The following is a 16,871-nucleotide window of genomic DNA, read 5'->3' as shown; positions in this document are numbered from 1 at the left end:
CGTTGTTGCATGTCCTCCATTTGTGATCGCATTGATGCCATACCGTCGAAAAGGGCCCTTTGTAAGTCCTCCAGCTGTTGTTGAAGAGTGGTCATTTGCAAGGCCTCCATCGGAGGATCGGCGGGTGGCACGTTGTCGTGCGAAGTCGACATCTGGAGAACTCAGAGAGAGTACTGAGGTGAAGCAGGAAAGGTCCACCCGAGATGTAGGATGGGAGGAACAGCTGCTGGAGAGGCAGTATCGCGATCCTCGTACTCGAAGTCAGGGTCCTCCACTTCCTCGGATCGTCCTCGGAGGCTACTTTGTCTGCTTCCACTTCCTCGTTTGGTTCCGCCTAAGGCCTGGGCACCGGAGATGATGGAGTATAATCGGGGACGAAGATCTCGCAGTAGAATGTCACAGGGGGGCGCGTGGAGAGGATATTGCGGAGGCCATCCACACTGCACTCTGGAAGAAAGTGTGCCAATTGAGGGTACCGTGACAGGAAGTACTCGAAATGAGCAAGAAAATAGTCCAGATCGCCCAAGTGTGGGGTTCGGTTGCATGCGGGCTGCTGACATGTATGCGGTACACCTGTGAGGCCGGGGCTACTGGGATAGGAGAGTCTGGGAGACTTGGAATCCACCCAGCATCGGCGGAAAGTGGCACCGGTTCCGGAGTGGGGACACGCAGAGGGCTGTGTTCAGGAAGGAGAGCCTGGGATCTCGTTGATGTAACTCAGGTAGGGGATGTGCATGTAGGGCTCCTCCGAAAAATTGTCCATGAAGCATACACGTGAATGGCAAGAGCGCACACACAGGGTGACGTGGGCAGAGCCGGGAGAGAGGATGACAGCGAAAGTGTAGTCGGCGGCATCCTGCCAGTTGGGGGGTTAAGCGTCGAATCGCCAACACAAGGGGGGGGGGGGGGGGGGGGGGGGGGGGGGACTTCACACTCGCGCACGTAAGAGCACGTTTTTTTTTGGGTTTTTTTTTGTTTGTGGTTTATGGGTGACGGCGGCCTGGAATCGTCACGTACCCGATCGGAAAAGGGGGTGTGCCTCTTCGAAAAGGCGACGCAATCTGCATCTGCACGATGCGAAGAGGGCGCGGTCGATACTCAGCAGAGAGGGGGGCTCATGGCCGGCAGCTGCACGAAGCGAGGAGGGGGCTCATGGCCTGCAGCAAACGAAGCGAGAAGGGGGGCGCTCCATTCTCAGCAGAGAGGGGGGGGTTCATGACCTGCAGCGAACGGCTACCACCACCGGCAGCAGGGAGGGGGTAATCTAGGTATGCAGAAAGGGTTCTCTCTCTGAGACATGAAAGGTGCGTGTGTGTGGGTGTGGGATTTTTTTTTATTATTTTATTTTATTTTTTTTAACATCACCATGGGAAAAGCTTTACGCCAAGTCCACCATCGCTCCGCTGCTTCCATACAACACTGAGAAGAGGGGTGGAAGGGGGAGTGCCGTGGAGAGGGTGAGGGCTTCACAACCCACGTTTAGGAAAGGTTTTAGCTCTGATACCACTGTGAGGATTGTATTGTTAATCCTGCATATTGTGTACTAATTACTACTTGAGTACTTAACAAGAGACTTCAGGAGAACACGAGAGAGAAGGTTGAATTGAATTGATTAAACTGATTACAATAGGTCTCTTATATAGGAGATGAAGAGACACATTTGAAGAGGCATGTCCTTTGATGAAAGGACATAACCCTAGATGAAAGGATACAACTTTAGGCTAAGGGTGTGTCTATTCGATGTAGAGGCACAACCATTCATCAAGGGATACAACCATTCGTTGAAGGGAGGTGGCTATTCAATGAAGAGGTACATCCTTTGGTGAAGAGTCGCAACCAGTCGAGGGCAGGGGTTCCCTTGGCTGGTTACTCTTTGCATTTGCAACAGGAATCAGCAATGAAGAGAGAATCTGATACATACATACGTCACAATCGTGACACTTAGCTTTGTTTGCTGCAGTCCCTCACATACGAGGTTCTCCTCTCTTGCTCGGGACATGTATTCCTTTTGGTGATGATATTGAGAGTAGGTTCTCACCTGTGTTTCCTCTCCATCTCTCTCTCTCACTCTCTCCTGTGTTTCCACTTTCCCTTCTTCCGCTGCACGTTCGATCATTTTGGATCAGTGATTCTCCACAGGTAGATTGGGATTTGGATGTGGGGTTCACTTGGATTGAAAGAGGATGCACTACTGGATACCTTGGCTGCGAGGTTGGCATTGACATCTCCGTGGCACAACAGTTTGTGCCTATGCTCATGAGCATTAAAAGCAAACTTTAGCATTGGAGTAGCAAGAAGCTTGATTTGGCATCTAGAGACTTGGTGGTTAACCAAGTGCTGTTTTGTTTGTAGCAGGATCCACCATTAATTGGCACAAGTCTGTGGGATTTGGATGAGTGATTCTCCACAGGTAGATTGGGATTTGGATGTGGGGTTCACTTGGATTGAGAGAGGATGCACTGCTGGATACCTTGGCTGCGAGGTTGGCATTGACATCTCCCTAGCACAACAGTTTGTGGCTATGCTCATGAGCATTGAAAGCAAAATTTAGCATTGGAGTAGCAAGAAGCTTGATTTGGCATCTAGAGCCTTGGTGGTTAACCAAGTGCTGCTGGCCACTGCTTGGTTTATTACTTCTTGTTGAGTTCTTCATAGGGGATGCATTGGCTAGTTACGTCACCTCATTCAAAATTTTCTTTGGTCATGATTAGATGGCACAGTACACACCATGGCTAGAGTTTCCTACCCAAGAAAGAGGGGGGATTGAACATCATAGACCCATAGGTCAGTTGAGGAGGCTAACAGACAACTCATTATGTGGAATGACTTGATCTTGGATGTCAAAAGGTTTGTACTCCTTTCCAAGGCTTGCTAATGTAGCTGCAACCAAGTCATCATCATCCACTGGAGAACCTATAGTACCCAAAGCATCCGCCACACTTCTGATCTTTAGCACATAATCATTTAAATACATAGAATTCTTCTTAATCCCATGTGATTCCTGCTTTAACTGCATCTCCCTGCCTTTTGTGTTTGTCTCATAGAGACCCATAAGAGTATCCATGCAACCTTTGAGTTCTTTGCATCCAGTATGTACACAATCATATGGTCACTAATACTCACAGAGATCCAATGAAGCATCTTTCGTGCTCTCTCTTCCCATGCCTTATGTTCCACTGCGGGTGTCTTCTCACCTAGCTCCTTGTCATCACCTGTAATCAAATCCCACATTCCTTTGCCCATAAGGAAGTTTTGCATTCAGAACTTCCAAGCTTGAAATTTGTTCTTATCAAGCTTCTCACAAGTAATTTCAGACAAGTTAGAGTCTGCCATGGTTTGCATGAAGTACTTGCAGTATGTAGTCAACAAGGACTACTAACTCTCTACTTTGATTGCTTACTTTTTTGAAAACTCTGTCACTCCTTTCATTCCACTCCAAGTCTGGTTTGAAAACTGTGCATCTGTTCCACTTTGTCCCCATTCCTACAATCCCTTTCCCCTAACACAGCTATGGTCTCCCATTGAGAATAATCATGCCTGATGCTCCACCTTTGGAACTGATCTGAGAGCCAATGGTATGCTCCTTTGAGCACACAACTCCCAGGGAATGCTTTCCTTTGGCTTTTCTTGCCACGGACTACTTCATAAATGCTACCCTGACTGCATTCTTCCATTGATCTTTGCACCTTTCTTAGTGCTTAGATCTCTGAGCCTAAATGCTCTGATTCCAATGTTGCATGCAGAAAGCTTTGTTGTACTTGATCCAGCCCTAAGCGTACTGGTTAGGAACCTTTATGCAAGCTCTTTGAATAGCAAGCAGAGGGAAGAGAGAGTTGAACTGTTTTTGCAGTATATTGATATAGTACAAAAAGATGTATATGACTATGGCCTTTTGGCCTTCCAAAATGGACTGAATCCTGACTTGCTAGACTGTCTATTGACCTGTCCCATAAGGGGGATGAGATGATCTAACGACTGCCTTGAACTTGCTATTGTAAGCTCTTGGAATTATCCCTGCATCCATCCGACTGCTGTCGGCCAGCAGAGACAAGCATAAAAATCATTTAAATATCTTTTAATGATGCTGACTCTCCTGTCTGAAGGCTTAGGTCCTGGCTGACTGGTTCCTTTGTCCTTGGGGCTTCATCTTTTGGTTCCTTTGTCCTTAGGGCTTCATCTTTGACTGTCAGAGCCTATCAAATGCCTTAAATTGATCCTAAATTTTCTGCCTAGTCAGGGATTAACGAGGAGACTAGCCATGTCCACGTCTGTGCATGTGACAGATACCACCTCCACCGTCTTTGCTTCTTGGCTCCCACCCCCCCCACCCCTTTGGTGCCTCCCTTTACCCTTTCTGCTTCTCCACCATCACCTCCGTGCTCTACCTCTACCTCTTGCATCCCACCCCTTTCAGTCCCACCACAACCCACCACAATCCACCAATACCTCAACCATCCCACCCCTGTCCAACACTACAACCACACGGCCTACATCTACCCTTGATCGTCCATCAGTTCCTCCTCTGCCATTGTGCAACTCCCCACATTCACCTCACCCATAGCGCCTCCACCATGTAGCAAAGTTTACGAGGGCCCTAAACTTCTTGATCTCGAGTTTGCCCCTCACCAACTCTCTCTAATCACCTCCTCCCCCTCCCTGTGCACCCAGATCCCCATCTAGTGGTTGCCGCTAGAGTGACTCCGTTCTTCACAGAAGCCAATCCTGACCCCCCTTTGGGACGTTCTTCCCTTCACTTGGCTTCTCGATACCCTGCATCTTCCGGGTGGCTCATGCTTGTCGCTTGGTTTGGGCCTTGGATGAGATCTCTCTGGATATTCGGACGCACTCTGAATATCTGATGAACTACTTTTTGCTCCTTTCCCAAAACCCCGTGATGCATTTGCCTATACATGATTCCTGATTCAGCCCTTCTGAACTATGCAGGTGGATCATTTTTTTTGGTCCCCCTACCTACTCCCACTAAATCCATGCAAGAAACAACTTATTCTGGAGTAAGTACACCATCTCCTTGGCCAGTGGACCCTTCTTAAATTGTGCCAAGACCACTTGCAAGAGCAAGAAGAGGTCAGAAAATTTCTCCCACACAAGGTTCCTGAACTTCGATGACTCACCCTGACTCTTGCTTGGAGTTGATCACATAAATCCAGCATATCAGATTTGTAGAGTAGGCTGCCATGAGACCATCACCACCTCCTATGGAAGTTATGTGAGATATCTAGACTGATATTATCTACACTTTCCACAGCCATGTGGCGCACATTCATGCAGGATCTGGGTAATGCAGGATTCTATTCGGACCTGGAGCCTCAGCCCACCCTTATCCAGGGGCGAGGGCAGCATGTTTTGGCACTACTGGACCCATAGTTTCGGCCACCCACCTCCCCCAGTTTGGTCTGCCCACCTACCACACCACACACCCCACCTCCTCCCCCCCCTAGTTTGGGCTGCCCGCCTACCACTCCACCCAACCACGCCTCCCTTTCCCTTCTCCCTTCTAGCCCTTTCCCCTTTCCCACACTCCCTCGCCTCCTTTACCTTTCTAAGAGGGTTGCAATCTGAGCTTTCCAGATGTTTCTTTCACTTTACTAACAAAATGATATCCTTGTCGGGGAAGAAAGAAAAGAAAAGGGATTGAAATAAAAGCCCTGCTTGCTAGCTTCTACATTGATTGAATGAGCATGAAGAGGTTAAGTTGTTGAGGATGTGAAAGTTGCTCTTCCTTCTTCATGATTTTGCAGGCCAAATTTTTGCTTCATCACACTGTTTTGTACACCCATAAGGATGTAATACAAAGCATATGTACATCAGACCTTGGGAATGTCTTCACAACTGGGTAACACAATCTGATCCCTCATGAATGGAACTTAACACATGTTTCAATTTAATAACTTATGTGGTTTTTCCTAAAGTTTTTTACATTGCCAAATGTATTGTTACTTGAAGCTTGAGTTCTTTGAACATGGAGGTCATCTAAAGTAGTAACACATTTTACTGCAGCAGTCCAGTTTGGTCCTACAAATCCTTTTATGTGGAACCTACACATAGGAAAAAGAAAGATGATAGTCTGAAAGGTCAAGTATGACCCTGCTGGTCACGTGTTAAAAAAAGTCTTGAGCCCTAGGTGCTCAGCAAGTATGTTATCTAACCATGAGAGCTAAGATAGACCTTTTAAGAGGCAAGGAAATGGAGCTAAATTAAATGCGCATGAACAAGATGAGGAAATGAGATTGAATTCCATTGATTTCCTTCAACGTTGGGAAAATCCCCTTTTATACAAAAAGCCCGTAGGCATTACAATCCCTTCATGTGGGATAACTCATTCACACCTTATGATTTCACATGTGGGCAACCTACCCCTCTTCATTTTGGGAAAATCGCCTTTTATACAAAAAACCCGTAGGCATTACACACACCTTGTGATTTCACATGAAAATACCATGGGCAACCTACTCCTCTACAGGTGCCCTGGGTGTTAAGAATTCACCGTTGCGGTGAACAAACATGAAAACCAGCACATAACTCCCGTACATGTCTATAACCATGAACTACCACAATCCAAGAAACAAAAAATAGCCATCATCAACCACGTGAACAAGAGAAGGTGGAGTCTTGTTTGAGTAATTGTGTTACCAAGCCATCTTCTCCCTACTGCACTAAGGGCAGGTCTAACCCTCTGCCCCCTTGGCTCCTAAGCTAATGCACCACAATGCACTAAGGGCGGGACTAACCCTCTGCCCCCTTGGCTCCTAAGCTAATGCACCACGCACCAATTGGCTCCTACAACTTCTCATACCTAAATGTTTAAATTTCGAATCAATTCCATCCATACAACCATCAAAACCTCACACGCATGGCCAATGAGGTGGTAGCTCAAGTGGTGAAGTGTTTGTCTTGAGACCGGGAGGTCCTGGGTTCAAACCCCCACTATGTGCTCCCTCAGCAGCATCACCTACGGGTGGAAAAAAAGCCCCTATGGGCAGTGAAATACGCCTCCAGGTGGTGAAAAAACAGTGACCCGCTACCATGAAGGTTCCATCTTCACTTGGTTCTGTAGAAATAGCACAGTACCATAGCGTGGAGTTGAATATTTGGCTTGTCTGACCTTAAGATCATCGCACCCAATCAGCAATGCAGAAAATTCAATTGCACCAGGAGTTGTTGCAGTGTACTTTATCCCCATGCTAGAAAGCAGTCAAATCATGGAGCCCCCCTGGCATGTAATCTGAGTGTCATAGAGAGGCTCACCTCAACAATAGTCCTACATGTCACTGCAAGCTTTGGTGGAGAGACCTTCATGAGCACCAAGACCTCTAGTTGAGACCCTAAATTATCATGAAAACCAGGGGAGCTATTTTGATGATCCTGCGTGCAGCCTCTGGCTCCCATTGTGTTGGTTCAACCATCAAAACCTCACACGCATGGCCAATGAGGTGGTAGCTCAAGTGGTGAAGTGTTTGTCTTGAGACCGGGAGGTCCTGGGTTCAAACCCCCACTATGTGCTCCCTCAGCAGCATCACCTACGGGTGGAAAAAAAGCCCCTATGGGCAGTGAAATACACCTCCAGGTGGTGAAAAAACAGTGACCCGCTACCATGAAGGTTCCATCTTCACTTGGTTCTGTAGAAATAGCACAGTACCATAGCGTGGAGTTGAATATTTGGCTTGTCTGACCTTAAGATCATCGCACCCAATCAGCAATGCAGAAAATTCAATTGCACCAGGAGTTGTTGCAGTGTACTTTATCCCCATGCTAGAAAGCAGTCAAATCATGGAGCCCCCCTGGCATGTAATCTGAGTGTCATAGAGAGGCTCACCTCAACAATAGTCCTACATGTCACTGCAAGCTTTGGTGGAGAGACCTTCATGAGCACCAAGACCTCTAGTTGAGACCCTGAATTATCATGAAAACCAGGGGAGCTATTTTGATGATCCTGCCTGCAGCCTCTGGCTCCCATTGTGTTGGTTATGTGACAGTACCTTTTGTACCGTGACATTCATCATGAGATTTCCATTGGTGTGCAGCCTGCATTTTGGTGATGAGATGCAATGGCTGGTGCTGAAGAGACTGAAATGTCGAGAATGTGAGAATATGTGAATATGAAGCGGAAGCAAATAGAGATCACACAAGACAAAGTAGACAGCCAAGAGAGATCCAACACTTGAGCCAAGAATTGAAAGTATTGAATGTATTGAATTAATTATGAAGGCACAATGGCTATGCTTATATACATCTCATGTAGAGCAAGCGGCCAGTAGCATTGGAGGACGAATGTCCACGACTGATAAAAATGCCTAAAATAGCCTAAGAAATATGGGAAAATACCTTTAAAAATTAGATAAATATCTGGACAAAAAGGGGCATAGAATGAAGTAAAAGAGAGCTGGAGATGACATGTCCAACACCTCTTCTTAGCTCCAACATGGGGGTTCAACTCCCATATGGGTAAGGAGCTGATCGTCTCGATAGTATCTTGAGGAAGAGGTTTGGTGATGAGATCAGCAATGTTATCCTGAGAAGGACAATACTCTAGTGTAATGATGCCGTCGGCGACAACCAGCTCACGAATGAAGTGAAAGTGGATCTCAATATGTTTGTTAGAGAAAGGCTATGGCAGATCGAAATCTAGGTGTTTCATAATGAAGGATTGAGCATGATCAAAATGTGAAACAAGCAAAATAGAAAGAGTGAGAATTCTCCCAACCCGGGGTGTACATCCGGAAATCTGAGACAAGAAAAAATCCTTCCAAGGCTCAGTGCCTAGTAGGAAACCTCTGACCACAAGTTTGCAGAGCAACGCCCTGCACTGAATATCCGGATCGATAATATTCAAGGCCCCCTCGTTTGGGCTGAATAATTGTGAGCCAAGCTACCCTAGCACGAGTGTTTGAGGTGCCATTCAAACCCGACCAGAGAAAATTGCGGATCAATCTCTGCAATTGACCAATGCACACATGAGAAGCACCAACAAGAGGCAATAAACCAAGCCGAGGCAAGCAATACTTGATTAGCCACCAAATCTCTGGAAGCTAAATCTAATCTCTTGGAGCTCCAATGAAGAAGCTTCTCATAAGTACCGGAGCAGACTATTGTGCAGGAGATATCAATCCCAACCTGGCATCCCAAATATCTAGCAGTGCATCCTCTACTGATCCAAGTAAAACCAAGCTTTGCACCCCAAGCAACTCTCGGTGAATCACTAATCCAGAAACCAACAGATTTGTGCCAATTAATGAGTGTCCTTGTTGCCAAACAAAACTCTTCTAGTGCTACCAGGAAGGAACATAAGCATATATGTGAGGCCTCCAAGAACATGGCTATGTCATCAGCTAACTCAGAGTCAACCAGCTCCTCTTGACTATGAAGAGGCAACCTCAATCCGGAAATACTAGCAACGGAGCAGAGAAAGATGCAGAGAAAGATGCTCATGGCCTCTGCAACTATGATATATAATAATGGGGCTAAAGGGCAAGCCTGCCGTATTGAGCGAGAAATTTGAAACCGCTCTCCTCTATCACCACAAGCGAGCACACTACTGTGGGCATCACGATACATGCATGAAACTCCCTTGATCCATCTCTGAGAGAAGCCCATATGGCTAAGAGTACCCTCAAGGAAGTCCCAATCCACTCTATCATAGGCTTTCTAAAAATCCAAGAGCAAAATGGCTAAGGGATGATTTCTCGCTTTAGCCCATTCCAGGGCCTCCCAAAACGAGAAATTGTTATCAAAGATGCTCCTTCCGTGTAAGAATCCATTCCGAGTATCATGAATGACATCGTGCAAAATTGGTTGCAATTTGATGCTCACTGCCTTAGCAAGAATCTTATATGTAGTCTCAAGTGAGGTGATAGGTCTCCACTGGCCAATTGATGTCTTATCCCCGCTCTTAGGGATAAGATAGATAAGCCCCTTAGTGAGAGAAGAAGGCATAGAACCTGTGTCCCACATCTCCTGGAGAGCCAATGTGATCTCAGTCCCAATCGCATCCCAAAAAGTAATGAAAAAAATAGGGGAGAGGTGGACACTTACCATGATGTAAGGCATGAAGAGCATGACTGAACTCCTGCATAGAAAAAGGGGCATCCAGAGTAGCACACATCTCCTTAGTGATCAAATGTGGCAATGCATTCCAAACCTTCCTCTCTGCCCTGTGTCTCAAATCAGAGTGCGGCTCCAGCACAACTAAGACGTTGGCGATAGAAATCAGTGGCTATCTGTCTAACCATAAGAGGATCTAAGTGAAGAGTTCCATGTGAATCCTGCACATGCCTGATACTATCTCGGGCATGGGATGGGCCATGAGTAGCAAAGAAATGTTTGTTGCATCTGCCACCCATCTGTGTCCAAAAGGATTCCTGGGCATGGTAACGGTACTCCGCATGCTGCTCAAGAGAGTGATGAAGTTTTGCCCTAGCAATACATAAAGAATTTGCAACCCATTGAGCATGAGGATGTTTATCGTGCTCTTTCTGTAAGGTAGCCAGTCTACGTCTAATAGCCCTTTCTAAATCCAAGGCCTCTTGCCTCTTAGACAAGGAACATGTGTGATAAAAGTCAATAATATGACAAAGAGCAGAGGCCAGGTTTTGTGAGGCCTGTGAGAAATCATGAGATCTCCAAATATCAATCATACGACGTGATAGCTTTGCATTTGAAAACAAATTATTAGGGATGCGTACATGGGGTGATGGTCCATGGGAACTCGGATCTCTAATACATAAAACCACTGGGCAATGATCTGATTGAGAGGCACCTGTAGCAATAAAAGTATACCCCCCTCTGTCAAGCACCCAATCATCCACATAAAATCTGTCAAACCGTGCTTAAATACATCCTGCATCCCTTCTCCTGTTAGACCATGAATAAAGAAGAGTGGATGGTCTCCTCGAAATGTCACCCTCATGCCAACAATCTCTGCCATGAATGGAGAGTATAAACCTCTCCCAAGCCGCTCTTGCAAGAGGATGCACCAAGCCCTCATGTCCACCTCTTTTATTCGTTGGCATCTCAACCATGTTAAAATCCCCACCAATAATCCAATGGTCGGCAAAGGCATCAGCGTAGTAAGAGATTTCCTCGCACCTCTATGGTTAGGAGCATATAGGTTGAGAATACCAATGCGTGTAGTACCTTGCATAAGAAGGATCCACTGCGCTCTCGCAGGCAAAATGACACCATGTCCAATGATGCAAGGCAAGATCAAAGCTGAAACAGAGATGCAGACACCACCTTTGTACCAATAGCTGGTGACGAAAAGGTGTGTCCCAAGAGAAGCTTGCTTGATCTCCCACACTGGCTAGCATCCAGTTTATGCTCTTGCAAGAGCAATACATCCATAGGTCCACCTGTAATTGCACAATGAAGCTGGGTTTTCTCTTGCTTGATCTCCCACACTGGCTAGCATCCAGTTTATGCTCTTGCAAGAGCAATACATCCATAGGTCCACCTGTAATTGCACAATGAAGCTGGGTTTTTACAATTTGTTTCCGCCGACACGGATAAAAACCCCCAAGACCCTGAATGTTCCAAGAGACAATCCTCATAAGGACTCAGAGTAGGAGCGACCAGATCTTGTGGTCGACGAAGGACCCCCTTTAGAGACGGAAGTACGTCTCGCATAGGTAAGGGGCGGAAAACGATATAGACTTTACCTCTCTCTCCCACTCCGGGGAAAAGCTAGGGCTAGTCCTCAAAACTGGAGAGGTACCATGACAATGCTCTTGCGCAACATCATCCTCAAGGGTACAATCATCCTGTAACTGTAATGCAGCAACCTCCTGTGAGGGATCGAGATCATGTGCCTACAAAGCCTCATCCTCAAAAGAAGGATCAACATCTTGTGAGGCAAGAGCTGCATAAGGGTTGGGGTGCTCCACTAGGCGTGTGGGTGAAGGGGCAGGTGCGGGGGTCCGAGGGTGCCTGCCATCCCTAACCACAACCCAACGCTGTGTGGTCTGCTGTGGCATAGGAGCAATTGGAGTCTGAGCAACAACAGAAGGCATCTAATGGGTAGGACCACGCTGCCTCCTAGCATGGCTCCTCGATCTGGGACAATCTCTAACAATGTGGCCCTGTCGATGACAAATCTGACACTGGTCAGGTCTGCCTGCAATCTCCATCCTCTGTCGAAAGCCAGATCCGTTAGGTCTCTGAAGCATAATATGGATGTTAGTAATTGATGGATTAGGAACAAGCAGAAGGACCTGGGGTACACCATCAAGAGTGGCGGTAACAGCCGCGGAAGCTGAGGCGGGAGAGTCCGGGAGGGCTGGTACATCTAGAACGTGGCCAAAGGATGCCCCTATGGAAGCTAAAAGCTTCCAATAGGACCGAGGAAGAGCAGGGAACCGCAGTGAGACTTAGGTAAGGCGCTAATCCTCTGCCACTAGATCAAAGCCCACCTGGTACATTGAAAGAAGAAAAGCATCCTAGGGCCAAGAGGGAAGGGGTTGCCAGCCAAAACCTGAGAAGTAGCTTTCTGGCGAATGAAAGTCCACCTGGAAGAAGCCTCAACCAAGCAAATGAGTATCCTGGAAGTGCACAATCAACTCCGAAGGGAGAGCTGCTAGAAGCCATTCACGGGCTTGCGAGCGAGAGGGGTGGGAACCATAAACTCTCTCAACAAGGGTGGCCTAGACCTCAATGTCAGCGTCGTGTTGAAGAGAGGTGAGCTCGTCTTGAGAAAAAGTGATGATTCTCCCGGCCAGTGGGGGGTGACGAAAGATTGGCTGCGGCAGAAGAAGCCATAAAGCCAATTGACAATGTGTGGGCGGCCGACTTGAATCCAAATAAAATTGCTGGATGACAAGGCGGGTGTAGCAAGGCGGAAGCAAAATGTGGGAGCAATAGAGGCAGGTGCAGATGGAAGGGGGTAGAGGCGGGAGCAAATGGGGGGGGTGGTAGGGCAAGAGCAGCTGGGGTAGAGGCAGGAGCAGAAGGGAAGGCGGGAGCAGCAATGGGGCAGGCGGGCGCAACAATGGCAGAACGGGAGAAGCTGGGGCAGAGGTGGACAGGGTAGGCGGGAGCAAAATGGACAGAGGCGGGGCAGAGAAGAGGCGACAAGAGTGTGTGTATCATTGCTTTTGACAAGGAAAGAAAAGTTATTTGTGCCAATTTCTGCGAGCTTGCTGCTTTCTGATCCTGCTTTGCATAAAACAAGTGAATAGTTACATTGGGATACAAGACAAGTTCTGATTCAGGGCATTGGGTTGTGTGTGTGTGTGTGAGAGAGAGAGAGATTTTGAGAGAGAGAGAGGGAGGGAGAGGAAGGAAAGAGAGATCTGGCTTGGAAAAGAGAGAGAGAGAGAGAGAGAGAGAGAGAGAGAGAGAGAGAGAGAGAGAGAGAGCTCTTGAAAAAGATATAGGGGGCGAATCTTGGTTTCCTGTACATGTTTTAGGGTTTCGTCTGCAACAGAGCTGCTGTTTTAGGGTTTCGTCTGCAACAAAATTGCTGTTTTAGGGTTTCGTCTGTTAATAGAGCTGCTGTTTTAGGGTTTCCTCTGCAACATAGCTGCTGTTTTAGGTTTTTGTCTGCAACAAAGATGCTATTTTAGGGTTTCAATCAGAAATTTTGCTGCTGTTTTAGGGTTTACACGTGCTGTTTTAGGGTTTGCCTGCAGCAAAACAGCTTTTTCAGGGTTTCGAACAGAGGTTTTGTTGCTGTCTGGGGTTTATAGCTGCTGTTTTAGGGTTTTGCCTACAACAAAGCTACTGTTTTAGGGTTTTCCTTGCAGCACACAGAGAGAGAGAGAGAGAGAGAGAGAGAGAGAGAGAGAGAGAGAGAGACTGGGTTTTCTTTGCTTTTGTACATGGATTTGGATGACCCAGCTGCTGCTGTTGGTGGCATGGCTGCCAATAGCCTTAACATGGATCTTATTGAGGAGATGATCGAGAAGGATGTGGGTTATGCTTCAGATGCCTCGGAGCAACAAAAACGTCAAAGGCTTGATGTTGATGCAAGCTACACTCCAGTGAATGTTGGAGAGAATGCAGAGGAAAGTTCTCAGGTACCTTCTCCGGAGTTTGCACGTTTGCTGCAAATCACTGGTGAGCTTCTGCAAGAATATGTGAAGGCAAATAGCGTGCAAATGGCTGCAGTAGATAATGGTGGTGTGGCTGATGTATGCATGGAGACTCCTTTGTTGCTACAACAGCTAGCAGATTTTCATGATCGTGCTGCTATCTTCTTCTTTACTGGGTGTATTCCGTTGTTGCCTCGTCTTAGAGCATGGTTGGGCCGCTTGGTGTCGCCTAAGGCACTTGAGGAGATTTATGATGGTCCGAGAGGCTTTTATGAAATATTTTTTCGCACTTCGGAAGCCCGTAGGGCAGTCTTGGAGCAGGTGCCACTCTTTTTGGATGGGCAGTTGGTTCATGTGGTTCCGTGGAAGCCTATGGCAGAGTACCAAGATATGTTGCGCCAGGCTTGCCCAGTTTGGTTTGAAGTGAAACAATTCCCACCAATGTTTTCGTGTGTTTTACAAGGTCTCATGCGAGGTATCGCTCTTGGTGGTGGTGCCTCGAATGACATCTAGAAACCGAAATCGTCTATGCATGTTGTGGAATACTGGGAGACCTAGGCCGACACATTTGCGTGTCAATATGGCTGGGCTGCAACCTTTAATGTATGAATTGAGGTGGGATACATTTGCTGGCCACTGTTTCAAATGTGGTGAGATGGGCCACTTTGTCTCCGAATGTCCTAAGAAAGAACAAGTTGTTGCTACCAAGGATATCGTTGATGGGCAGTTGCCCATGGAAGATGAGCATGATGCTCCTTTACATGATGCCCAGCACATGGATGTACATGTGGATGTTCAGGATGAGGTTGAGCAGCCATGGGTGGAAGTACGTGGTAAAAAGACACAATTTGTTGTCCCGCAGGGGGGATATCTCAGATGCTGTTTGGCGGGGGCCTTTGCGTACTCATCAGGGGCCCTTACATATGCTTGTCGCCCTTTGGATTCAGGTGCCCAACAACAGACCAGGATTAAGAGGCCAGGAGGCCAACTTTCTGGGGGTACAGGGGCTCTTGGGGTGGATAGAGTAGAACGCTATCCTATTAGAAGTTGGCTAACAAAAGAAGCACAACAACAATTGCCTCTTGTGTTTGGTTCTCGAAGGGTGAGGTCATCTTGCCATGGGATGGTCATTACCCTTCGGCACGTGCTCGGGAACTCCAAGGGCAGTCTGAGATCACAAATACCATGTCTAAAAATGCAATGCTTCAAAAGGTTCGTGATTTGGCAGATTGTCCTGGACCTAGTACACGGCCTTGTTGATTCCTTTTCTGGGAAGGCTTATGAAAATTGTACAATGGAATGTAAAGGGTATTTCTTCGCGCCAAAAGCAGTTCAGGCTTTGGCGTACAACTTTTTGTCATGGTTGGGATGTTTTGTGTGCAGTTGAACATAAGCAGCATAAGTTGGCTGGCAAAGCCTATGTATATAAGGGGTTTCATGTTTTCTACAGCGGACATCCTGCTTCGCAGTCAGGTGTTATGTTTGCTGTTCGTTCGCAGTTTCAGCCTTCTCTTGTGATTCAAGATGTTCATGGAAGATTTCTAGTGATACAGATTGTTTGGGATGATATGCCATTATGGTTGTTAGGGGTGTATGCTCCAAATAATGCTCGTGCACGCCGTTTGCTATGGAATGACTTGTGTGCTCTTTCAATCTCTCATCCTGGCTTTGTGATGGGAGACTTTAATATGTGTGTCTCTAGGGAGCAAGCCACGTGGCCTCATTCTGTAATGGATGGCCTGGAGAGAATGGCGTGGGAAGCTTTTGCAGCAAGGTCGCTAAAACAAGACATGTGGTCTTGGTTGCATCCAGATGAAAGGGGTTACACTTTTGCCTCACAACAGTTTCGGGGGACTTATGCTAGACTGGATAGGATGTATATTTTACATCAAGATCTCTTTTTGCCAGAGGTTCTTACTATGATGGTTGATCAGCAACAGGTGTTGTCGGATCATTGGCCGCTTGTGTTTGAAATGGTCTATCATCCTGTGGATGCATATAAAGGCTTGTTGGGATGCTTGCCTTTGCCCTTAAATCACACTTTTTTGGATCATGAAGTTTTTGATGTTTATATGCGTCAGTTGATACGACATTTCTCCACAAGAGTGTCCATGGCTGATTATCATGCTTGGCCAGTGTTCCTTACCAACACTCGGAAGTTAGTGCGGCATTATGGTCCGCATCACACACATACTTGATTGACTAATGATCAGTCAATACTACAAACTTGGAGCCATATAAATAATGTCTCCAAACCTTGAGAGCATGAATCACAGCATAAAGCTCCTTCTCAAGGGTTGGCCAACGAGATTGAGTGTCGTCTAGCTTTTTACTCTCAAAAGCAATAGGTCTACTATCTTGAAATAAACAGCCCCGATGGCATAGTCACTGGCATCAGTTTCAAGAACATACGGCCGACTAGGATCGGGTAATGCTAAGATAGGTGCTTCCTTGACTTTATCTTTCAAAGTCTGAAGGCCATATCCAGATCATTATTCCAAGTGATAGGCTGATTTGACTTACGTCCACGACCTTTCAACAAGTCGGTCATCTCGGTAGTGTGAGCTGAGAGTACTCCCGCACAGATTTCTCAAGAAAAACAACAAAACCGAGAAAAGAACGAAGTTGTTTCACTGTTCGCGGTATAGGCCAGTCTAGAACCTTCTGAACTCGGTCATAGTCAATGCTCAATCCATCTCTAGTGCTCTTGTGTCCCAAGTAAATGATGTCTGCCATAAAAAACTCACATTTACTTAACTTATGGAGGGGCTAATTCACCTTATCCCCAAGATTGGGGACAAGACTGACATCAAGCAATGGAGGCCCATC

At 46.8% G+C, this 16,871-nt stretch overlaps 1 protein-coding gene across 2 annotated transcripts in view; it reads left to right on the top strand.

Moving 5' to 3' along the window:
* Positions 1 to 16,871, top strand: part of LOC147623533 (uncharacterized) — a 111,194-nt gene that overhangs the window by 15,894 nt on the left and 78,429 nt on the right. For both annotated transcript variants that reach the window (XM_086821714.1, XM_086821713.1), the window contains exon 4: positions 5,760 to 5,854. In XM_086821714.1, the coding sequence (XP_086677840.1) occupies positions 5,760 to 5,854 (95 nt within the window). The remainder of the gene's footprint in view (positions 1 to 5,759; positions 5,855 to 16,871) is intronic.

Source organism: Cibotium barometz, chromosome 27 (genome assembly GCF_041138505.1).
Source record: "Cibotium barometz isolate CiBa-2024 chromosome 27, ASM4113850v1, whole genome shotgun sequence".
NCBI lineage: Eukaryota > Viridiplantae > Streptophyta > Polypodiopsida > Cyatheales > Cibotiaceae > Cibotium > Cibotium barometz.
This window is presented reverse-complemented; position numbering and strand designations above follow the sequence as displayed.